General features: G+C 38.4%; 1 protein-coding gene across 1 annotated transcript; it reads right to left on the reverse strand.

The window, feature by feature from the left end:
- Nucleotides 1-345: 345 nt before the first annotated feature.
- On the reverse strand, nucleotides 346-26,502 carry LOC131951637 (uncharacterized). The gene is made up of 14 exons (XM_059313980.1): nucleotides 26,431-26,502; nucleotides 25,392-25,406; nucleotides 16,053-16,168; nucleotides 14,709-14,739; nucleotides 13,501-13,595; nucleotides 11,939-12,086; nucleotides 10,929-10,979; nucleotides 8,335-8,418; nucleotides 6,485-6,643; nucleotides 5,627-5,749; nucleotides 4,647-4,785; nucleotides 3,488-3,557; nucleotides 1,566-1,700; nucleotides 346-1,309 (listed from the first exon to the last, which is right to left on the reverse strand). The coding sequence occupies exons 1-14, from the start codon at nucleotides 26,477-26,479 to the stop codon at nucleotides 791-793; spliced, it is 1,734 nt and encodes a 577-aa protein (XP_059169963.1). The 5' UTR covers nucleotides 26,480-26,502; the 3' UTR covers nucleotides 346-790.
- Between the last annotated feature and the right edge of the window lie 170 nt (nucleotides 26,503-26,672).

A 26,672-nucleotide genomic window follows, 5' to 3' on the forward strand; every position in this document is an offset into this window, starting at 1 on the left:
AAAGTAGTATAAACATAAAAATAAAAACTTGATATATATCAGATTTTTTTGTTTATACTACTTTTCCTCCATATATATATATATATATATATATATATATATATATATATATATATATATATATATATATATATATATATATATATATATATATATAAATATATATATATATATATATATATATATATAATATATATATATATATATATATATATATATATATATATATATATATATATATATATATATATATATATATATATATATACATATATACATATATATATATATATATCTGAGATATATATATATCTGAGATATGTAACCGTAAAAAATTGTGTTTTGTGTCTCATACACTGAATGATGTTATGAGTTTTAATTCCGTTAATGTTTTACAGTGAGGCAATAATCTTGAAAGTTATCGAGGCTAGTTTTTGATAGATATCAACACAAATTTACATTTATATTACGTTCATCTTGCAAGCCTTATTAAAAACACACAATTAAACACTATTTTCGTGCATTAAAAGTTTTTTTTTTTTATTATTGAAAATTAACTGTATTTGATTCGGTAAATTTTAGTCCTTTAATCATAGTCTCCGTGTCTTGATTTGTGTGCGTGTGTGTCTTCTGATCTTGGGTGAGCTTTCTGAAGGAATTAGAGGAAGAATTTCATAGAGACTTATTGGACTTCTGTGTGGTCCTCAATTTAGTGCGTTTTTTTTTTGAAAATGTATGCGTATATCTTGTGGGAACATTTAGCGTGAGGTTTGTAGTGGCGCGCATTGTTTTAGTCTTGTAGATTTTCGGCCTCTTTGTTATGGTGAATTGGAGGTCTAGTTATCTTTTTATCCGAAGTCTTTTTTGTGTGCTTGCCGCGTTTGGTCTTAGTAACTCGACGTTTCCTTGGCTTATATTTCTTTGTTTTCGATTTCTTTTCTTGGTGGCGTTTGGGTTTCTTTGTTTTTTGGGATTTTAGTGACCTCGGGATATGGACTTTAATCTTTTTAGGGTCATTGAAATGTCTTTGGCTCAAAATTAAGGGTAGTGGCGTTTTTAGTTCTTTAGTGTCCGCTACTTTCTTGGTAGATTCAGTCGGAGCCTGTGATGTCTTCTCTTGTATTGTTGGTTCAATGGTTGGTTCTGTAGTTGTTGTTTGTATGGTAGGTTTTTTAGTTTTTCTTTCCTTAATTTTTTGGCTTGGAGAGCTGGTGGTTAAATACTCAGGGCTTACAGTAGTTTCAGGGAAGTTTTCATTCTTCGATTCCTCCTCATAATTGTGTGGTCCAGTGCCGGTGTAGTAGCATAGCTGTGGAAATAAAGGACCAACTGTTATATATATATATTTATATTTATATACATATATATATATATATATATATATATATATATATATATATATATATATATATATATATATATATATATATATATATAAACATACATATATACACTTACATTTTTCATTTTGTTCTTATTTCCTTTTTTTTGGTTAAGTACAACAGGTTGTAATAAAATACACAAAACACATAAAACAAAACAAGAAGTGCATATAAGGCACCTACTCGAATAATTCCATCATCTTTCTCGTGCTTTGAGGCTGCACCGCGGGCGGAAGAGTCCGATTTAGGCGCCCTAACGTTGTGGGTGAGCTCTTCTATCGAGTAGTTGGCGCCCACGATCTCTTGACATACGCCAGACTGAAAAGAATATTATTTTTCTCATTATCTGAGACGAAAATCTTATTCTTACCTTTGAAGAAAAAGAAGCAGAAGTAGTTACAGTGTCCGAGGGACAACTTGGATGATTCACCCTACACGGAGTGGGGCCTATGATGGGGTGATGTCGTTGCATCCTTAGCTCTACAAGGGGTTCACAGGTTGATGATGAAGATGATAATGATAATGATGACGACGATGAAAATAATGATGACGATGACGATAATGATGACGACGATGAAAATAATGATGATGATGACGGTGATGATGATAATGATGATCATGAAATGTGGATGATGATGATGATGGTGGTAATGATGACGATAATGATGACGACGATGAAAATAAGGATGATGATGACGGTGATGATGATAATGATGATCATGAAATGTGGATGATGAAGATGATGGTAATGATGACGATAATGATGACGACGATGAAAATAATGATGATGATGATGATGATGATGATGATGATGATGATGATCATGAAATGTGGATGATGATGATGATGGTAATGATGACGATAATGATGACGACGATAAAAATAATAATGATGATGATGATGATGATGATGATGATGATCATGAAATGTGGATGATGATGATGATGAGGATAATGCTGAGGATGATGATGATGATGAGTATGTTGATGATAATGATAATGAGTATCAATTGTGCACGGAAACGCGTCAATTGTACAATGGTACAATGCACTCTAAATTACATTACTAATGGTGAATACATTGGAAGAAAATATTCCCAACCGCCGTCTTTGTCATAAGAACAAGACTGCAGTCTATAAACATGGATATCAAAACCTGTATGTGGGGATAAATCTGGTACGCCGTGAGAAGAGAAGTTAAAAACATGTCCAGATGTTTAGACTCTGAACACAGCGTGAACCCCAAGACAAAGATCCCGAGAACAGCAACTCATCCACCCACAACTCCCGCCTCTTGGAGAATACTTTCCAAACAACTATACTCAATCCTCTCTAACCCCCCTACCTACACCGCTATTCTCCAAACCACTCAAAGATTGACCCTCCCCCCCCACTTCCCCATGGTGTTACCACACATAAACTCAACAGAAAACTGCTAGACAAAACTAAAGCCACCCTTCCCCTCATACCCAAATACAATACGCGTTTCCTAGTGCGAGTGTATGTGTGTGAGTGTGAGTGTGTGTGTGAGTGTGTGTGTCAAAGATTGACCCCCCCCCCACTCCCCCATGGTGTTAACAAGCATAAACTCAACAGAAAACCGCTAGACAAAATTAAAGCCACCCCCCACCCTCATACCCAAATACAATACGCGTTCCCTAGTGTGAGTGTAAGTGTGAGTGTGAGTGTGCGTGTGAGTGTGAGTGTGAGTGTGAGTGTGAGTGTGAGTGTGAGTGTGAGTGTGAGTGTGAGTGTGTGTGTGAGTGTGAGTGTAAGTGTAAGTGTTAGTGTGTGTGTGAGTGTGAGTGTGAGTGTGAGTGTGAGTGTGAGTGTAAGTGTGAGTGTGAGTGTGAGTGTTAGGGTGTGTGTGAGTGTGTGTGTATGAGTGTGAGTGTGTGTGTGAGTGTGTGAGTGTGAGTGTGAGCGCTAGTGTGAGTGTTAGTGTGAGTGTGTGTGAGTGTGAGTGTGTGAGTGTGAGTGTGAGTGTGTGAGTGTGAGTGTGAGTGTGTGTGTGTGTGTGAGTGTGAGTGTGACACCAATTACGACCCGGCACCAGCTGTGTCTAGACTTGACCTGAACACAGACCACACAAACAACAGCGTCTACCTGTCCTTGGTACAGGTAGAACGGTGCTTGAGTTGGAAGGAGCACTGGGTTCTTCGCGGGGCCGTCGTTTCTGGAATTGTTACGTAACAAATCAAAACACCTATTGACGTCTTATTAAAGTAATTAAAACTGGCATACACAATTTTCTTGAAGAGGGGGGAGGCGGGGGGTGCGGATCGCACCGGGTGACACCATCTAGGGGGGGGGGGGTGACACCAAAGGCAAAAAATAGCAAAATATATAGAGAAAAACTTGAGAGGGGGGGTGCAAATAAAAAGTTTGAGGGAGGTGCAAATCGAAAGTTTGAGAGAGGGGGGGTGCGGGGTGCAAATCGAAAATTTGAAACTTTGTCCTCGGGGGGGGGGGGGGGTGACACTTTAAGTGCCGCACCGGGTGACACCCGACCTCGCTACACCACTGCCTGCAACCTACATTTAATAATAGAATAAATGTACCTTCTGCCATCTACCTTAAAGAATATACTAAGATGTACCTGCGACCTACCTTTAAGAATACACTAAATGTCATCATCATCATGTCATGTTTGCCTGTCGTCCCTACTGGGACATAGGCCGCTGACAAGAGCTTTCCAGACGTCTCTGTCCAGGGCTAGTCTCTCCAACTGTCCCCAGGTGTATCCAATCTTCTTGGTGTCTTCTTCCAGATCACGTCTCCAGGTCTTTCTTGGTCTGCCTCTCTTCCTCCTGCCTTGTGGATTCCAGGTGAGGGCCTGTCTTGTTATGCTGGATACAGGCTTCCTGAGTGTGTGGCCAATCCATTTCCATTTTCTCTGGAGGATCTCTACTTCCACTGGCAGTTGATTTGTCCGTTGCCATAGAACATCATTTCTGATTGTTTTAGGCCAGCGAATTCGCAGGATCTTTCTGAGACATGCGTTTATAAATGATTGTATTTTCTTCTTATTTATAGCAGTTATTCTCCATGTCTCGGCTCCATAGAGTAAAACAGGTTTTACTAGTGTGTTGAAGATCCTGATTTTTATTCTAAGGGTTAAATCTCCCGAACCCCAAACATTTTTTAGTTGGTTGAAGACTGCTCTTGCCTTACCCGTCCTGCCGCTATCTGCCTTTAAAAAAATACACTAAAACGTACCTCTCACCTTCCTTTTAGAATATGCTAAAATGTACCTTCAACATACCTGCAACAGAATCTAATAGTCAAGTACTCCCTCCCACGCGAGGCACTCTTCAACAGAGAAGTTTCGATTGCAGCTTTCAACATTATTGAGTCTGAAGCCGAATCCAGATGGCCAAAGACTATGTCGCTAATCTCAAAATCTGAAAGTTAAGCCATTAGGTTTAGATTACCGACAGTCTATATTCAAACTTGATGTTTCTGATGTTACCATCCGTTTTTTTCAAACTTGATTTTTCTGATGTTACCATCAATTTTATTCAAACTTGATGTTTCTGATGTTACCATTGATTTTATTCAAACTTGATGTTTCTGATGTTACCATCAATTCTATTCAAACTTGATGTCTCTGATGTTATCATCAATTTTATTCAAACTTGATGTTTCTGATGTTACCATCAATTTTATTCAAACTTGATGTTTCTGATGTTACCATCAATTTTATTCAAACTTGATGTTACTGATGTTACCATCAATTTTATTCAAACTCTACTTCATCTGCTCAGTGTATCGCTAACTTAATAAATAATGTAAAGTTTTATCTCCAAATTACATTAATAACACTAGATTATAAATTCTATTTTTACAGAATAATATTTAAAATGGCATTTATAAATTATTTTATTTGGTTTTAGTCAAATTTTCTCCGTTCTTCCCAATTCACAGAAAAAGAACCCTTAGAAAAACTAATCCCCACCCTCCTTTTTACCAGTGTTTCTTTCAGACTTTTTGCTCCGGGGGGGGGGGGGGGGCTTGAAATTTACTCTCAGGGGGTTGGTGCGATGTAAAATCTCCGGGGGATGGGGGCAGACACTGTTAAGAGTGTATCTTTTCTACATAAATTCCATTTCTTTTTGGGGTGGGGCGGTAGACTTTCTTCGGGGGTGTGGAGGGGGGGGGGGGCAGAGCCCCCCTTGAAGAGATGCCTGGAAGAAACTCTGCTTTTTATACACTTCTCCCCCTCCCCGCTGTATGAAAACCTACCAGTGGGGCACCTACTGCTCACTGTGTAAGGGTGTATGCAGTAATCTCCCTCTGGCCACGAGTAATGTCCCCCTGATTCGTGTCTACAGAAGGAATATTTCACGATGTTGGGACCGGATTGTTCTGAAACAAGAAGTGATATTTTACTAACGCTACTTAACATTGGATTATGTATTCACCTGTTTTTTTTTTAATTTAATTAAATTGAATTGAATTAAATTACATTTTCAAAACATATGCCGAGGTCTCTGAAGCAGAGAAACTCTACTTCATCTGCTCCATGTGTCTTGGGCACGAACGGGAAACGATGAAGATGATGAAAGTAAGCGACACATAAAAACATCCTTAATCATATCTAAACAGATCTAGTCTAGATACGCCCCACAAAAATGATAATCCCGCAAAAACAACAAAAAATTTATATAAATGAGGGAAAAAAATGTTGATTGAGACATGCTATTAATAATTTGCATGAAAAGGTCTGCATTTTGGTACCTTTAAACCTAACCCGAACACTAAAGCTGACCCTCACACCAACCCTTAGCCTTACCCTAATCCTAACCCTAACTCCAACCCAAAACCTTAGAGAAGAATAACGTGTTATGTTTATGGCATGCGTGTAAATATTCAAATATTCAAATAATGTCTAATTATCAGAAATAGTTCACAAGTAGCGGGGCCTAACTTTTCGCCAGTGTACGTATTGCAACAGTGGCGTGGCTTATCTGGACAAGAATCATTCAAACTACAGAAAAATCACAATGAGCAGGAAGGAAACAATAAATGTTTTTCGTTTAACCTGTCGAAATAACTCAAAATTTAGAGCCAATTAAAAAGTTGTGCGTGGCATAAACTTACCAAAGTGGTACGGTAATTTATTCTCGGTCCGTTTACCGCGAGCAAGTGTGAACTGCGACGTTTTCGTTGTCCACGGAATGGGCATATCTGCCGGGCATCCTGTGGTGGGTTTGGGCAGGGCATAATTCCCATTTGGCCAGTGTTCCAGGTACATATTGGCTGCAGAAGGTAAATGATGGTTAGGTATGTTATGGCTATGTCTTCGTTATAAGGTACCACGTAGGCAAGAGATGGATATGTATATTATGGCTATGTCTTCGTTATAAGGTATCACGTAGGCAAGAGATGGATATGTATATTATGCCTATGTCTTCGTTATAAGGTATCACGTAGGCAAGAGATGGATATGTATATTATGCCTATGTCTTCGTTATAAGGTACCACGTAGGCAAGAATTGGTTAGGTATGTTATGGGTATGTCTTCGTTATAAGGTACTACGTAGGCAAGAGATGTTTGGGGTATGTTATGGGTATGTCTTCGTTATAAGGTACTACGTAGGCAAGAGATGTTTGGGGTATGTTATGGGTATGTCTTCGTTATAAGGTATCACGTAGGCAAGAGATGTTTAGGTATGTTATGGGTATGTCTTCGTTATAAGGTACCACGTAGGCAAGAGATGGATATGTATATTATGGCTATGTCTTCGTTATAAGGTAGCACGTAGGCAAGAGATGTTTGGGGTATGTTATGGGTATGTCTTCGTTATAAGGTACTACGTAGGCAAGAGATGGTTGGGTATGTTATGGGTATGTCTTCGTTATAAGGTACCACGTAGGCAACAGCTGGTTAGGTATGTTATGGGTGTGTCTTCGTTATAAGGTACCACGTAGGCAACAGCTGGTTAGGTATGTTATGGGTGTGTCTTCGTTATAAGGTACCACGTAGGCAACAGCTGGTTAGGTATGTTATGGGTGTGTCTTCGTTATAAGGTACCACGTAGGCAAGAGTTGGTTAGGTATGTTATGGCTATGTCTTCGTTATAAGGTACCACGTAGGCAAGAGATGGATATGTATATTATGGCTATGTCTTCGTTATAAGGTACCACGAAAGGCAAGAGTTGGTTAGGTATGTTATGGGTTTGTCTTCGTTATAAGGTACCACGTAGGCAAGAGATGTTTGGGGTATGTTATGGGTGTGTCTTCGTTATAAGGTACCACGTAGGCAAAGCTTGAGACTCATAGCTCTTTTTTTAAGATCATCAAAAGATAATGTGAAAAGGTTGGGGTCGGTGTGGTCGGGCCGGTAAAGCTCATAGTTGCCAAATCGAAAAGACTCGAGTTCGAAACCCAGGAGCAGTCGATGCTAGATAGTTGAGAACAGTAACCCTTAAGGAGAGAAAACTCCAAAATCTGGTAATTTCTCTAATTGTCGTTCGTTTTTGGTTAGCTAATGTAGGCTGAAGCCTGAGTTACTGGATTCTATTACAAATAGATTTTTGACAAGTCTTCTTCTTCGTTCTTAATTTTAGTGTCTGAAGGGATCCCCCTCCAACACAATTAAGGATACGTGTCAACTGGTTATTCGCCATTGAGGCCATTGACTCCGATTTCAGCCTGCTTTTCTTTTTGAATTTGCTTCCATAGCCTTTGTCCAACCAAGAACAAACTACAAGGCAGCAGTTGTTTGATTTTGGAGTTGCCTCTCCTAGAAGTAATATTTTAATTTCGCTGGAAGACACTTGGCACATTATAATTACAACGCAGAACAAGAAAAACACAAGTAATCTGTTGTATATAGGGAAGGTTCTAGTGTTAAGGTTTGTTTCCGATTTCTTTCTGTATAACCGGATTAAAGGCAAGCTAGATTTGACCGACTACATGAGAAAACGCTGTTAAAATTTAAACTTACTTCGACTGTTCCATTCATTCAGGTATTTGGAGAAGGTCTGGACCCACTTGCTTGCATCAGAAATTGTTTGTCCAGTTTCTTTTACTTTTGAAACAAAATAAATAAAAAATTTACATATTTTAAAATTATCACTTGCTATAACAAATTACAGTGTCTATCAGATTTGATGTTGCTGACGTTTCTCAAAGAGGGAGATGGCGTTGGGTGTGAATACAATACAGACACATCACAATGTGTAACTTGTTTTCATTCAGGGTTTCAAAGCTGTTGGGGGTACGGATTGCTCGGGTGAGGGGGTAGAGAGATTCACTGCTGGTTTAAAAGTCTCGAGTTCAAACCCCGGTTTGAATCCGTAGGGAAAGTAAATGCAATTCAGGTATGGAACTGACTACATGTGAATTTTACAGAGGTAGGTAAAATCTACTGCACCTGCCTCATTTAACGCCATGTTCAACAGGGTTATAAAAAAATTGTTAGTCTATTTGAGGTGTGGCGGCTGAGAACTCAGACTAGCAACACAATGTGAAGGTTGAGTTAGACATAAGATGTAAAATGGCCAATGGCAGAGGGGGGACATTGGTAGACTATAGTATGGTTAATGTTAGAGTGGGGACATTGGTAGACTCTAGTGTGGTTAATGTTAGAGTGGGTTCACTGGTAGACTTTAGTATGGCCAATGGTAGAGTGGGTACATTGGTAGACTCTAGTATGGTTAATGTTAGAGTGGGTTCACTGGTAGACTTTAGTATGGCCAATGGTAGAGGGGGGACATTGGTAGACTAATATGGCCAATAGTAGAGTGGGTACATTAGTAGACTCTAGTATGGTTAATGTTAGAGTGGGGACATTGGTAGACTCTAGTATGGTTAATGTTAGAGTGGGGACATTGGTAGACTCTAGTAACGTTAATGTTAGAGTGGGTTCACTGGTAGACTCTAGTATGTTTAATGTTAGAGTGGGTTCACTGGTAGACTCTAGTATGTTTAATGTTAGAGTGGGTTCACTGGTAGACTCTAGTATGTTTAATGTTAGAGTGGGTTCACTGGTAGACTCTAGTATGTTTAATGTTAGAGTGGGTTCACTGGTAGACTCTAGTATGGTTAATGTTAGAGTGGGGACATTGGTAGACTCTAATATGTTTAATGTTAGAGTGGGTTCACTGGTAGACTTTAGTGTTGTTAATGGTAGAGTGGGTACATTGGTAGACTCTAATATGGCCAATGGTAGAGTGGGTACATTGGTAGACTCTAGTATGGTTAATGTTAGAGTGGGGACATTGGTAGACTCTAGTATGGTTAATGTTAGAGTGGGGACATTGGTAGACTCTAGTATGGTTAATGTTAGAGTGGGGACATTGGTAGACTCTAGTAACGTTAATGTTAGAGTGGGTTCACTGGTAGACTCTAGTATGTTTAATGTTAGAGTAGGTTCACTGGTAGACTCTAGTATGTTTAATGTTAGAGTGGGTTCACTGGTAGACTCTAGTATGTTTAATGTTAGAGTGGGTTCACTGGTAGACTCTAGTATGTTTAATTTTAGAGTGGGTTCACTGGTAGACTCTAGTATGGTTAATGTTAGAGTGGGGACATTGGTAGACTCTAGTAACGTTAATGTTAGAGTGGGTTCACTGGTAGACTCTAGTAAGGTTAATGTTAGAGTGGGTTAACTGGTAGACTCTAGTAAGGTTAATGTTAGAGTGGGTTAACTGGTAGACTCTAGTAAGGTTAATGTTAGAGTGGGTTCACTGATAGACTAGTATGGTTAATGTTAGAGTGGGTTCACTAGTAGACTCTAGTATGGTTAATGTTAGAGTGGGTTAACTGGTAGACTCTAGTAAGGTTAATGTTAGAGTGGGTTCACTGATAGACTAGTATGGTTAATGTTAGAGTGGGTTCACTAGTAGACTCTAGTAAGGTTAATGTTAGAGTGGGTTAACTGGTAGACTCTTGTAAGGTTAATGTTAGAGTGGGTTCACTGATAGACTAGTATGGTTAATGTTAGAGTGGGTTCACTGATAGACTAGTATGGTTAATGTTAGAGTGGGTTCACTAGTAGACTCTAGTATGGTTAATGTTAGAGTGGGTTCGCTGTGGTATAGTGGGTACATTGGTAGACTCTAATATGGCCAATGGTAGAGTGGATTCATTGGTAGAGTAGTATGGCCAATGGTAGAGTGGGTACATTGGTAGAGTAGTATGGCGAATGTTAGAGTGGGTACATTGGTAGAGTAGTATGGCCAATGGTAGAGTGGGTACATTGGTAGATTAGTATGGCCAATGTTAGAGTGGGTACATTGGTAGAGTAGTATGGCCAATGGTAGAGTGGGTACATTGGTAGAGTAGTATGGCCAATGTTAGAGTGGGTACAATGGTAGACTCTATTATGGCTAATAATAGAGTGGGTACACTGGTAGACTCTAGTATGGCCAATGGTAGAGTGGGTACATTGGGTGACTCAAGATTTGAATAAAGTATGTTTACACACAAATGTTTAGTTAAATTGAGTATCTATTCGTTTAAGATCTATGATTTCATTAAGCAGTGTTTACAAACGAAAAGTTTGTGTCAAAAGCTCGATAAATCCTGTTTACTTACAAATTCTTTTGTCATGCTTGAGCGATTCCATCACAGCTTCAATTGACACATCTGAAATAATTAATAAAATAATTTAAGTACAAGTGAATAGGTGGAGTGGTTCATTCTGAACAGTTATTGTGTCAATGCTTCTGTTAATGATTGTATTTAAGACTATGTGGATGATTGTGATGATGGTTGTGATTATGTACATACATGGAAATTTATTCCGATGATTCTATCATGTCTACTGATTTTTCCTAAACTAGTTTAGATGCATTTATGAAATCTTCGTTGAGTACCCATTTTAGTTTCAGCGAAGTTTTGAAAACTGCGCTGAACACACTTTTAAGTTCAGAGTAGTTTTGAAATATCCGCTGAATACACATTTTAATTTAAGTGCAGTTATGAAATATGCACAAAGTACCCATCTCACTGAAGTGCATTTATGAAACTACCTTACAAGCCCGTTAACGCCCCCCTCCCCTCCCACTCTACGAAATAAATAAAAAATATTTATATTGATGAATATATATAGATAATATAATATATAGATAATATATATAGGTAATATATTGATAATATATATAGGTAATATATAGATGATATATACTTTAACCTAAGTCCTCACTCTCTAAGAAATGTTAAGTACCCCTCCCTCCCAGTGGCGTAGGCAGGGGGGGGGGGGGTTAGGGGGAGGGTCATAACCCCCCCCCCATAGACCCCTCGGTATATATATATATATATATATATATATATATATATATATATATATATATATATATATATATATATATATATATATATATATATATATATATAAGTATGAAGGGGGTGCAAATCGAAAGTTTGAGGGGGGGGGGGTGCAAATCGAAAGTTTGAGGGGGGGGGTGCAAATCGAAAGTTTGTCCCCGGGTAAAAATTGGAAACCCCCCCCCTTGAGACGATCCTGGCTACGTCACTGCTCCCTCCCATGTTTCAAATGTTATCCCACCCCCCCCCCCCCCCACCCCCCTATGTACTCCTCTAACCTGTGGCATTGATCATGGCGTAGGGCGTGAAATCCTCTAACCAGTTGGCCTCGTAGTAGTTGTCGTAACCGGTCACCAGACAACGCATGTTTCCTTCCGTCTCGTCTTCGGCCGTCTGGTAGGTCATCTTCAGCCAGGCCGTAAGGTCCTGGGGACGGTGAGGTCATGAGGTCAGTAACGATGGTGATGTTAGATGATGGCATGAGTATTTAGGCTTAAACACTATAGTACGGAGACATTAAGACTAAGAAAAGTGCATAGACCTAAGGGCTAGCTAAAGTACATAGACCTTAAGACCAACAAAAGTACATAGACCCAAAGGCTAACTTAAGTACATAGACCTCGATTATATAGACCTTAAGACCAACAAACGTGCATAGACCTAATGGCTAACTAAAGTACATAAACCTTAAGTAAATAGAACTAAGGACCAACTAAAATACATAGACCCTAACTTAAGTATATAGACCTTAATTACATAGACCTTAAGACCAACAAAAGTACATAGACACAAGGGCTAACTTAAGTACATAGACCTTAATTACATAGACCTTAAGACCAACAAAAATACATAGACCTAAGGGCTAACTAAAGTAAATAGAATTTAAGTACATAGAATTAAGGACTAACTAAAGAACATAGACCTTAAGACCAAGAAAGTTACAGAGACGTAATGACTAACGAAAGTACAGAGACCTGTGTATCAACATCAGTGGAGAGGCCTTAACACCAAACAAAAGGTCATAGACTCAATGACATGTAGATCAACGTAAATACGTATACCTAATTACCAAACTAATACAGACAGCTGTGATACTATGACCTACGGCTAGATGATCTAACAATGGACTAAAGTGCGTAGATCTTATAACAACAAACATACATGAATCCAAATAACACAAATACTGTGAGATCTAGAAATGAACAGAGAATAAAATACCAACTTACGTTCAAATAACAAATAACTTACATAATTACAGAGACATAACATGCAAAATACGTAGACCTCATAACCAACAAAAGGACACAGACCTATCGACTTGACGATTCACACATTGTTTGTACAACAAACAAAATGAAAACAAACGATTTACCTAACAAACAATAACAGAAAACAGATCTATGACCTTTCGATCAACAAAAGGACCCATGTCTAACGAATAACAAAAGAACGAATATCCATATTGTAACAACCAACTAAATAACCTGGTAAAAAAATTAAGGTACAAAGACCTAAGGAATTACTGACCTAACCACCAGCATAATTAAGACAGCAACCACACTAAGGCTTAAGACCTAAAGACCTAAAGACCTAAAGACCTAAAGACCTAAAGACCTAAAGACCTAAAGACCTAAAGACCTAAAGACCTAAAGACCTAAAGACCTAAAGACCTAAAGACCTAAAGACCTAAAGACCTAAAGACCTAAAGACCTAAAGACCTAAAGACCTAAAGACCTAAAGACCTAAAGACCTAATGACCTAAATACTTAATGACCTAAATACTTAATGACCTAAATACATAATGACCTAATGACCTACAACAAACCCAGTAAAACGTTACCTTCTCAACTCTCCCTTCCACGACAACATTGTCCGTTTGACCTCTGATAGCCTGGGCGTGGTCGATACTTGCAAGTTTTTTTGGTGGTCCATTTTCTGTTGATGGTTTGTTTTTATTTAATAATCGAATACAACCAGCTGGTTCCAGTTTCTATAAATTTAGGGGCGGAACTATCCTACCTCAGGGGGGGGGGGGGACCAGGCCGTAGAGGGGGCCGGAAATCGGACTAAAATATATATTTTTTTCTTCTTGAACACTGATAGTGGTTTTGTGAAAAAAACAAAAAAAAAAACAAACAAATCTATTACAGCAGGGAATGTTCTACAGTACAATTTTAGAAAAACTTGCATGAGCTGTAGTGTGAAAGATAGGACGTAAACGTCAAACTACATTCATGACTGTTTGCTCTTCTTTAATTTAAATAAAGGTGCCCATTAAGCTCATTAAAATAGTTGTGTACTAAGCAAATAAAAAAGCTATTGCTTCCTCAATTATTATTTGAATAAGACATAATAAATAACGAAGTAGCTATTAAAAGGATTGTATTCAAAATCAATAATATAAATTAAGAAAAACAACGATATAATAATAAAACGAACACGGGAAACTACAATATCGAAATTCCGTATTTCATATTCTTTTGAATGGCTTGCCAGTTATGACGATATGCATTTCACGGGTCTCTGGTGCATAAAATGAAATAAAACATTTAAAAACTCCATACTAAAGCGAACAAGGCGAGGTAAACTGAAACTGTAAATTATATGTCTTAGGCACACACCGTTTTTGTTTTTAAATTAATTTTATCACTTCACATCCAAAATGAGTTTAAGCCTATTTCTAAATTGCTTGTTGTCTCATGATAAATATACACATACAAAGCAAAGAAATAGTTTCAATTACTAAATTAGAAAAATCTAGTGAGACAATCTGCTAATTTCTTTTCAAATTCCGCTCCTGTTTAATTTTTTTAATAATAAAAATTCAAATACTCGAAATTTCGGGTTCATTTAGATATATCAGATATTTAAGAAAATTGAAGATAATTTATATAATCGACAACAAATCATATTACGGATTACGTAAATAACAAACTTTCTCAAATCAAAATTTAAAAGACTTCAAAAGAAACGCTTGATTATAAAAAATAATAAAAAATGTTAGTAACTTAAAATAAGTTTTAAATTGATTTGAACTCATCTACTCACCATTTTCGCGTTCGATTATCAATTTATCCAGCTGAAAAAAAAATAATTAAAAAAAATAATTAGATGGTTTGGATATCTCCCTAAATATAAATGTATACTATTGTAATTTACACTGTCTGTTGAGTTCTTATTCTTCGTCATTTATTACAATATTAGGGGGGGGGGGGTAAATGAGCTTTACGGGTACACCGAACCCGGGTTAAAGTCAGTAGATCGTCCCTGAGTCCACCCAACTGTGATGGGTACTTAACTCACTTTAGGGAAAGTAAAGGCGGCTGTGCATAGTGCTGACCACATTATCCTTTCATATGCCGATGTCACAGAAACAGGTGAACTCTACTTCACTTGCCCCGTAGACCGTCAGGTTTGACAGGGAATTTTACTTTTTACTTACGGCTACCCCTTAGTAGAGAAGAGCGACAAGTTATGAATGTTGTTTGATGTTGCCGATTGTTCACACCACAGCTCATGTAGATTTTTTTTTTAATGTGAAAATAACAGCGTTTTAGTTACTGTAGCCCGAAAGTCTCGAGTTCGAATCCGGGTTCAAATCCTGAGTTCGAATGTCCCTGAGTCCACCCAGTTCTGATGGGTACTTAACTCACATTAGGGTAAGTAAAGGCGGTCACACTATCCATTCATATGCCGAGGTCAAGAAACAAATGAACTGTGTTTCATCTGGCCAAATTGATCGCTAGGTCTAAAGAGCATCTTTATTTTTTAATATTAGAAAATAATGTAGTAAGACAAAATTAGCACTGTTGTAATAATGTTAAGACACAAAACTACATTGGCATTAGTGTTAGTTCCCTGAAGACAATGAAACTAGTGTATTAAGACACAAACAAAACTGTGGTCAAGTCGTTGAGACAAATCAGCCAAGGTAGCTAGGGTGTTAAGACACAAAAAAACTCCTGGTAAAGACTTTAAGACATTACATATAACAATGGTGTTAAGACACAAAAAATACTGGCAATGGTGTTGAGACGCACAAAAGACACCAGTAATGGTGTTAAGACACAAAGACACGGGAGATGTTCTTAAGACACAAAAACTGGCTATGGTGTTAAAACACACAAAGGACACTGGTAATGGTGTTAAGACACAAAGACACTGGCGATGATGTTAAGACACAAAGACACTGGCGATGATGTTAAGACACAAAGACACTGGCGATGATGTTAAGACACAAAGACACTGGCAATAATGATAAGACACACATATTCTAGCAATGATGAAAAGACACAAAGGCACTTTCAATGATGATAAGACACAAAGACACTTTCAATGAAGATAAGACACTTAAGACACTTGCAATGATGTTAAGACACTTAAGACACTTACAGCCGTCCAGCCCATTTTCTCCAGCTCAGTGGCGTTGGTCGTACATTTGATAGAGACTTCCTCAGACAAGTCAACGACAACCTTCTCATGTGACAGTTCGATATAGACAGCTGGCACTAAAGATAAAAGTCTTTTCGTTAACCTTAGGATTCGTCTGTTTAAGTCTTGTTAGTATGTTACATCTGTGTAAGCCTGTGTAAGTATTTGTAAGTCTGTGTAAGTCTGTGTAAGTCTAAGTAAGTCTGTGTAAGTTTGTGTAAGTCTGTGTAAGTCTGTGTAAGTCTAAGTAAGTCTGTGTAAGTCTGTGTAAGTCTGTGTACGCCTTTGTAAGTATGTGTAAGTATGTGTAAGTCTGTATAAGTCTGTTTAAGTCTGTGTAAGCCTGTGTAAGTCTGTGCAAGTCTGTGCAAGTCTTGTAAGTATGTGAAAGAATGTGTAAGTCTGTGCAAGTCTGTGCAAGTCTTGTCTGTGTAAGTCTGTGTAAGGCTGTGTAAGTCTGTGAAAGTCTGTGCAAGTCTTGTAAGTCTGTGTAAGTCTGTGTAAGTCTGTGTAATTCTGAATAAGTCTTGTAAGTCTGTGTAAGTCTGTGAAAGTCTGTGTTAAGTCTTGTAAGTCTGTGTAAGTCTTGTAAGTCTGTATAAGTCTGTGTGTAAGTCTGTGAAAGTCCGTGTTATGTCTTGTAAGTCTGTGTAAGTCTCTGAATGTCTGTGAAAGTCTATATTCTGTTTATATTCTATTTAGATCAATTAATAAAGACATGAAAATCTATTTACTTATTTCTGTATGTATATCTAAATAAAATTATATCGACATTTTAGTAAGGCTATATAAGTGTATACTTAGGCTATGTAAGGATATACTCAAGATTAGGATCAATAATAAAAACCACGGCTGACTATACGGGAGCGATGCCACAAAAGTTAGACCAAGAATGGTTATTTCCAAGCAAAATCTAAACATTTGCAGATATACATTGTATATATATATATATAAATATATATATATATATATATATATATATATATATATATATATATATATATATATATATATATATATACATATAAAGCAAAGTGGTCGGGTGCCCGATAGGGCACTTCCCGGCGCCGCAGGCGCGTCAAATTTGGCACGATGGTGCCTTGGGGCGATAGAACACGAGGCCCGGTGACGGTTGGCCGAAAAGTCTACGGAGAGGGGGTCAAAACTGACCTCGACTGACCGGCGCCTTATATGGGCTATATTAAGAAAAAAAATTCCTCCGACGACCCCCCTTGAAATTTTGTGAGGTGGTAGGAGAACCCCTTGGGGTGTCACAAAAAACTCGGCATATCTGGGAAACTTCGTAAAGAGGTCAAAACTGACCAGTCGTATTTCCCTATATAATCTTTGTATTTTATGGGGAAAACAGAGGGTCATTTCAAAACGGATTTTAGGGCACTTACCTTCTTTCCATCTGGCTAAGTTTTGGCATGCTTATAGGTTTTCGGCGTGTTTATAGGTAAATGGCTTGGCCGTACGGCTGACCTGTCAGTTTCACTCAAAGCCCTCGACGAGGGCTAAAAAGTGACCGCGAGTGAAATTCTCTTTATATGAGCTCTATTACGAAAAAAAATTTCCGACGACCACCCCCCTTGAAATTTTGTGAGGTGGTAGGAGAACGCCTTGGGGTGTCACAAAAAACTCTCCATGTCCGGGAAAAATCGGGAAATGGGTCAAAACTGACCAGTCGTATTTCCCTATATAATCTTTGTATTTTATGGGAAAAACAGAGGGTCATTTCAAAACGGATTTTAGGGCACTTACCCTCTTTACATCTCGCTAATTTTCGGCATGTTTATAGGTAAATGGCTTGGCCGTACGGCTGACCTGTCAGTTTCACTCAAAGCCCTCGACGAGGGCTAAAAAGTGACCGCGAGTGAAATTATCTTTATATGAGCTCTATTACGAAAAAAAATTTCCTCCGACGACCCCCCTTGATATTTTGCGAGGTGGTAGGAGAACGCCTTGGGGTGTCACAAAAAACTCGGCATATCTGGGAAAACTTCGTAAAGCGGTCAAAACTGACCAGTCGTATTTCCCTATATAATCTTTGTATTTTATGGGAAAAACAGGGTCATTTCAACGCAGACTTTAGGGTACTTAAACTCAGTATATCTGGCTAATTTTTTGCATACTCTTAGGTAAATGGCTTGACCTTTAGGGAAAACTGTCGGTTTCACTCAAAGCCCTCGACGAGGGCTAAAAAGTGACCGCGAGTGAAATTCTCTTTATATGAGCTCTATTACGAACAAAAATTTCCTCCGACGACCCCCCTTGATATTTTGTGAGGTGGTAGGAGAAAGCCTTTGGGTGTCACAAAAACTCGGCATATCTGGGAAAACTTCGTAAAGGGGTCAAAACTGACCAGTTGTATTTCCCTATATAATCTTTGTATTTTATGGGAAAAACAGGGTAATTTCAACACAATTTTTACGTTACTTAACCTCTGTACATCATGCTAATGTTTTACATACACTTCTATAGATGACTAGGCCGTATGGAAAAACTGTTGATCCGACTCAAAGCCCTCGACCAGTGCTAAAAGATGACCGCGAGTGAAATTCTCCTTATATGAGATATATATAAATAAATTGATCCCCTTAATATTATTTGAGGTCGTAGACCGACCCTGGAGGGTAACAAAAAAACTTTATTCCCGTCGGAAAAAGCCATTGTAGACGTTAAATATGTTTATATATCGTATTTTCTTATATAAGCATAGTAACTGTTTAAAAAAAAAGTAAACACAGACATACGTCATTCGGTTAATTTTCAAGGGAGGTAAGCTTTTTAAATAATTATTTTTCAAATAATTGTATACTATTTTGAACAGAAACAGAAAACGACAAAGTATAGCATTTGTTTTAAAAAAATGTACGTTGTTAATTAAGCTACGTATTATAATTAAATAAAAAATTAATTTTAAAAGTCAATGTAATATAAATTGTGAGATATACTGTTCATGGAAACTCTGTAGTTCTATTTCCATTTTAGTTATAAATTGCGTACTTTCGAATGCTTTCTCTGAAAGCGGATATTAAACAACATACAACATCTTCTCTAAAATAAGCATTACTGTTTAGATTTAAGAACTCCACGCCTCATCCATCACCAAATAATTAGTATTCTTTTTATCAAATGTTTTTGAAAACCTAAGCGAAGCTAGGTAGAATGCCTAGTATCTATATATATAAAGCAAAGTGGTCAAGTGCCCGATAGGGCACTTCCCGGCGCCGCAGGCGCGTCAAATTTGGCACTATGGTGCCTTCGGGCAATAGAACACGAAGGCCGGTGACGGTTGGCCGAAAAGTCTACGGAGAAGGGGTCAAAACTGACCTCGACTGACCGGCGCCTTATATGGGCTATATTACGAAAAAAAAATTCCTCCGACGACCCCCCTTGATATTTTGTGAGGTTGTAGAAGAACACCTAGGGGTGTCACAAAAAACTCGGCATATCTGGGAAAACTTCGTAAAGCGGTCAAAACTGACCAGTTGTATTTCCCTATATAATCTTTGTATTTTATGGGAAAAACAGAGGGTCATTTCAACGCAGACTTTAGGGTACTTAAGCTCAGTATATCTGGCTAATTTTTTGCATGCTCCTAGGTCAATGGCTTGACCTTTAGGGAAAACTGTCGGTTACACTCAAAGCCCTCGACGAGGGCTAAAAAGTGACCGCGAGTGAAATTCTCTTTATATGAGCTCTATTACGAAAAAAAATTTCCTCCGACGACCCCCCTTGATATTTTGTGAGGTGGTAGAAGAACACCTAGGGGTGTCACAAAAAACTCGGCATATCTGGGAAAACTTCGTAAAGCGGTCAAAACTGACCAGTTGTATTTCCCTATATAATCTTTGTATTTTATGGGAAAAACAGTGGGTCATTTCAACGCAGACTTTAGGGTACTTAAGCTCAGTATATCTGGCTAATTTTTTGCATGCTCCTAGGTCAATGGCTTGGCCGTAGGGCAGACCTGTCGGTCTTACTCAAAGCCCTCGACGAGGGCTAAACAGTGACCGCGAGTGAAATTCTCTTTATATGAGCTCTATTACGAAAAAAAATTTCCTCCGACGACCCCCCTTGATATTTTGTGAGGTGGTAGAAGAACACCTAGGGGTGTCACAAAAAACTCGGCATATCTGGGAAAACTTCGTAAAGCGGTCAAAACTGACCAGTTGTATTTCCCTATATAATCTTTGTATTTTATGGGAAAAACAGAGGGTCATTTCAACGCAGACTTTAGGGTACTTAAGCTCAGTATATCTGGCTAATTTTTTGCATGCTCCTAGGTCAATGGCTTGACCTTTAGGAAAAACTGTCGGTTACACTCAAAGCCCTCGACGAGGGCTAAAAAGTGACCGCGAGTGAAATTCTCTTTATATGAGCTCTATTACGAAAAAAAATTTCCTCCGACGACCCCCCTTGATATTTTGTGAGAACACCTAGGGGTGTCACAAAAAACTCGGCATATCTGGGAAAACTTCGTAAAGCGGTCAAAACCGACCAGTTGTATTTCCCTATATAATCTTTGTATTTTATGGGAAAAACAGAGGGTCATTTCAACGCAGACTTTAGGGTACTTAAGCTCAGTATATCTGGCTAATTTTTTGCATGCTCCTAGGTCAATGGCTTGACCTTTAGGAAAAACTGTTGGTTACACTCAAAGCCCTCGACGAGGGCTAAAAAGTGACCGCGAGTGAAATTCTCTTTATATGAGCTCTATTACGAAAAAAATTTCCTCCGACGACCCCCCTTGATATTTTGTGAGGTGGTAGGAGAACGCCTTAGGGTGTCACAAAAAACTCGGCATATCTGGGAAAACTTCGTAAAGGGGTCAAAACTGACCAGTTGTATTTCCCTATATAATCTTTGTATTTTATGGGAAAAACAGTGGGTCATTTCAACGCAGACTTTAGGGTACTTAAGCTCAGTATATCTGGCTAATTTTTTGCATGCTCCTAGGTCAATGGCATGACCTTTAGGGAAAACTGTCGGTTACACTCAAAGCCCTCGACGAGGGCTAAAAAGTGACCGCGAGTGAAATTCTCTTTATATGAGCTCTATTACGAAAAAAAATTTCCTCCGACGACCCCCCTTGATATTTTGTGAGGTGGTAGAAGAACACCTAGGGGTTTCATAAAAAACTCGGCAATTCTGGGAAAACTTCGTAAAGCGGTCAAAACTGACCAGTTGTATTTCCCTATATAATCTTTGTATTTTATGGGAAAAACAGGGAAATTTGAACACAATTTTTAGGTTACTTAATGTCTGTACATCATGCTAAGTTTTTGCATACACTACTATAGATGACTAGGCCGTATGGAAAAACTGTTGGTCAGACTCAAAGCCCTCGACGAGGGCTAAAAGATGATCTTGAGTGAAATTCTCCTTATATGAGATATATATATCTATAAATATAAATAAATTGACGAACGATCCCCTTAATCTTATGTGACGTCAAATTTGGCACGATGGTGCCTTCGGGCAATAGAACACGAAGGCCGGTGACGGTTGGCCGAAAAGTCTACGGAGAAGGGGTCAAAACTGACCTCGACTGACCGGCGCCTTATATGGGCTATATTACGAAAAAAAATTTCCTCCGACGACCCCCCTTGAAATTTTGTGAGGTGGTAGGAGAACACCTTGGGGTGTCACAAAAAACTCGCCATGTCCGGGAAAAATCGGGAAATGGGTCAAAACTGACCAGTCGTATTTCCCTATATAATCTTTGTATTTTATGGGAAAAACAGAGGGTCATTTCAAAACGGATTTTAGGGCCTTTACCCTGTTTACATCTGGCTAATTTTTGACATGTTTATAGGTAAATGGCTTGACCGTAGGGCTGACCTGTCGGTCTTACTCAAAGCCCTCGACGAGGGCTAAAAAGTGACCGCGAGTGAAATTCTCTTTATATGAGCTCTATTACGAAAAAAAATTTCCTCCGACGACCCCCCTTGATATTTTGTGAGGTGGTAGGAGAACGCCTTGGGGTGTCACAAAAAACTCGCCATGTCCGGGAAAAATCGGGAAATGGTTCAAAACTGACCAGTCGTATTTCCCTATATAATCTTTGTCTGGCTAAGTTTTGGCATGCTTATAGGTAAATGGCTTGGCCGTAGGGCGGACCTGTCGGTTTGACTCAAAGCACTCGACGAGGGCTAAAAAATGACCGCGAGTGAAATTCTCTTTATATGAGCTCTATTACGAAAAAAAATTTCCTCCGACGACCCCCCTTGAAATTTTGTGAGGTGGTAGGAGAACACCTTGGGGTGTCACAAAAAACTCGCCATGTCCGGGAAAAATCGGGAAATAGGTCAAAACTGACCAGTCGTATTTCCCTATATAATCTTTGTATTTTATGGGAAAAACAGAGGGTCATGTCAAAACGGATTTTAGGGCACTTACCCTGTTTACATCTGGCTAATTTTTGGCATGTTTATAGGTAAATGGCTTGGCCGTAGGGCAGACCTGTCGGTCTTACTCAAAGCCCTCGACGAGGGCTAAAAAGTGACCGCGAGTGAAATTCTCTTTATATGAGCTCTATTACGAAAAAAAATTTCCTCCGACGACCCCCCTTGATATTTTGTGAGGTGGTAGGAGAACGCCTTGGGGTGTCACAAAAAACTCGCCATGTCCGGGAAAAATCGGGAAATGGGTCAAAACTGACCAGTCGTATTTCCCTATATAATCTTTGTATTTTATGGGAAAAACGGAGGGTCATTTCAAAACGGATTTTAGGGCACTTACCCTCTTTACATCTGGCTAATTTTTGGCATGTTTATAGGAAAATGGCTTGACCGTAGGGCAGACCTGTCGGTCTCACTCAAAGCCCTCGACGAGGGCTAAAAAGTGACCGCGAGTGAAATTCTCTTTATATGAGCTCTATTACGAAAAAAATTTCCTCCGACGACCCCCCTTGATATTTTGTGAGGTGGTAGGAGAACGCCTTAGGGTGTCACAAAAAACTCGGCATATCTGGGAAAACTTCGTAAAGGGGTCAAAACTGACCAGTTGTATTTCCCTATATAATCTTTGTATTTTATGGGAAAAACAGTGGGTCATTTCAACGCAGACTTTAGGGTACTTAAGCTCAGTATATCTGGCTAATTTTTTGCATGCTCCTAGGTCAATGGCATGACCTTTAGGGAAAACTGTCGGTTACACTCAAAGCCCTCGACGAGGGCTAAAAAGTGACCGCGAGTGAAATTCTCTTTATATGAGCTCTATTACGAAAAAAAATTTCCTCCGACGACCCCCCTTGATATTTTGTGAGGTGGTAGAAGAACACCTAGGGGTTTCATAAAAAACTCGGCAATTCTGGGAAAACTTCGTAAAGCGGTCAAAACTGACCAGTTGTATTTCCCTATATAATCTTTGTATTTTATGGGAAAAACAGGGAAATTTGAACACAATTTTTAGGTTACTTAATGTCTGTACATCATGCTAAGTTTTTGCATACACTACTATAGATGACTAGGCCGTATGGAAAAACTGTTGGTCAGACTCAAAGCCCTCGACGAGGGCTAAAAGATGATCTTGAGTGAAATTCTCCTTATATGAGATATATATATCTATAAATATAAATAAATTGACGAACGATCCCCTTAATCTTATGTGACGTCAAATTTGGCACGATGGTGCCTTCGGGCAATAGAACACGAAGGCCGGTGACGGTTGGCCGAAAAGTCTACGGAGAAGGGGTCAAAACTGACCTCGACTGACCGGCGCCTTATATGGGCTATATTACGAAAAAAAATTTCCTCCGACGACCCCCCTTGAAATTTTGTGAGGTGGTAGGGGAACACCTTGGGGTGTCAAAAAAAACTCGCCATGTCCGGGAAAAATCGGGAAATGGGTCAAAACTGACCAGTCGTATTTCCCTATATAATCTTTGTATTTTATGGGAAAAACAAAGGGTCATTTCAAAACGGATTTTAAGGCACTTACCCTCTTAACATCTGGCTAATTTTTAGCATGCTTATAGGTAAATGGCTTTACCTTTAGGAAAAACTGTCGGTTTCACTCAAAGCCCTCGACGAGGGCTAAACAGTGACCGCGAGTGAAATTCTCTTTATATGTTCTCTATTACGAAAATTTTTTCCTCCGACGACCCCCCTTGAAATTTTGTGAGGAGGTAGAAGAACGCCTAGGGGTATCACAAAAAACTCGGCATATCTGGGAAAACTTCGTAAAGGGGTCAAAACTGACCAGTTGTATTTCCCTATATAATCTTTGTATTTTATGGGAAAATCAGAGGGTCATTTCAACGCAGGCTTTAGGGTACTTCAACTCAGTATATCTGGCTAATCTTTTGCATACTCTTAGGTAAATGGCTTGACCTTTAGGAAAAACTGTCGGTTTGACTCAAAGCCCTCGACGAGGGCTAAAAATTGACCGCGAGTGAAATTCTCTTTATATGAGCTCTATTACGAAAAATTTTTTCCTCCGACGACCCCCCTTGATATTTTGTGAGGTGGTAGGAGAACGCCTTGGGGTGTCACAAAAAACTCGCCATGTCCGGGAAAAATCGGGAAACGGGTCAAAACTGACCAGTCGTATTTCCCTATATAATCTTTGTATTTTATGGGGAAAACAGGGTAATTTCTACACAAATGTTAGGGTACTTACTCTTTGTATAACTTGCCAATTTTTTTGCATACACCTCTATAGATGACTGGGTCGTATGGAAAAACTGTTGGTCAGCATCAAAGCCCTCGAAGAGAGCTAAAAACGAATGCGAGTGAAATTCTCATTATACGAGATTTGGTCATTTTGTTTATGAACAGGGGAGGTAACTTTTTAATGTAACAATTTTTTTTTTATATTTTGTATACTCTTTTTAAGAAAAAACAAAAATCATAAAGTGGAGCATTGTTTTAAACGAATATTTTGTTATAAATTAAGTTTTGTATTGTATTGAAATTGTAAAATTAATTGCAAAAGTAAATATAATATTATATTTGATTAATAATTTTTATGAAAGCCCTTTCAGTTGTAATAACCTTGCGAGTAATAAGTTTGCGAATATTCCATCAATTTATGCGTCCAATAAAAGTACCCCACTGTATAAATTTAGGCCCTAAACATTTAACATAACAGCCAATCACCTATTAATTAATCATTCAATTTCTCATCTTTTTTGAAAACCTAAGCGAAGCTAGGCAGTATGCCTAGTATATATATATATATATATATATATATATATATATATATATATATATATATATATATATATATATATATATATATATATATATATATATATATATATATATATATATGTCTAAAGATACGTACATGTCTCCGTAGAAGCTGTTAAAAAAGAAAACAAAATATATTGTATTGGCGAAAATACATCAGAAAAACAACCCCACCTCTACTTAAGATATTAGACATGACAACAGAAGAATGCGCAAATTCAATCTAATACTAATACACTGTCATTTGGTTACATTTCGTGGAAATAATTTTTTATAATGCTACAAAGTAGCCTACATGTGGACATACGCATTTAAATATTTAAAAAAAAACTCTTTTACCCGCTTTTGTGCGCGGATTTTTCAGTTGCTCTGTTTTCCGTTAAATATTTTTGTTGATCACCATTTATTCAGTAAGAAAGATAGTAGGTTTAACTATCTTTCGAATGATTCGATTGCCAAGCTGTTCAAAGCTCATAAAATCGAAACTCTTGATTTCGTTTCTCGTGTTTAAATATTTGTCACTGAGTCAACCCAGCTCAAATGAGTACCTGGCTTGCGTAGGAAAATGTAAAAGCAAAGTGATTTTTCCATTATTTATTACGTTCGTTAATAGGAGAACTCTGGGAGGACTCATTGACGTCATTGTGGCTTAAAAACGGTATCAGAAATTCAAACCTAAAATTAAAGGAAATCATTTGATTGATCTACCGTCCAACCACGCCGTCCCTTTCTTGATTTTTATTATTATTATTATAATCATCATCATCATCGTTATCATTATCATCATCATACTAATCATCGTCATCAGCATCACCATCATCATTCTAGTAGAACCATTTTGAAACATAGGGACGCAACCACACCTCATCATCGTGCGCAGGTTTTGGACGATTCGTCCAAGTTGGGTCTATGACATTCCGGCTGCCTCTGCTTAACTGACAACATCTTTTCCAAGTTTTTGTTGGCCTACCTACATTCCTCTTTCCTTGGGGATTCCATTCTAATGCCTGTCTGGTGATGTTGCTAATTGGTTTACGCATGTTGTTTCTAATCCATCCCCAATTGCGCTTTTGTATTATGTTTTATTTCAGTTAACCTCTAGACAAACTTCTATTTTAAGACAGATGTGAACTCACCCTGACCGGGAGACATGAAGTTTACCAGTAGGAGCAGGACGTAGAGCATGTTTTACTGTCAACAAAAATACTGGAAATATAGGCTTCTGTATATATATATATATATATATATATACACATACAAAAAAGCGGGGGGGGGGGGGTTTGGGTTGTTGTCGTTGTACGACATCAGGCTTATTTACGTAGATGCAGGGATTTCTTTATGACATTTTTCTCTTGGGTAGGAGTGGGGGGGGGGGGGG

Source organism: Physella acuta, unplaced genomic scaffold, assembly GCF_028476545.2.
Source record: "Physella acuta isolate Inbredline_101_S28 unplaced genomic scaffold, ASM2847654v3 ptg000819l, whole genome shotgun sequence".
Taxonomy (NCBI): domain Eukaryota; kingdom Metazoa; phylum Mollusca; class Gastropoda; family Physidae; genus Physella; species Physella acuta.

Bases quoted from the DNA above. Each gene is read 5' to 3' on its own strand.
- LOC131951637 (XM_059313980.1), bottom strand. From the start codon at position 26,479: ATGCTCTACGTCCTGCTCCTACTGGTAAACTTCATGTCTCCCGGTCAG. The intron at 3,558-4,646 runs GTATGTTGAAGG...TAACAATTCCAG, and splicing joins ACTATTAGATTCTGTTGCAG to AAACGACGGCCCCGCGAAGA. The intron at 1,701-3,487 runs GTAGACGCTGTT...TATTCTTTTCAG, and splicing joins TCTACCTGTACCAAGGACAG to TCTGGCGTATGTCAAGAGAT.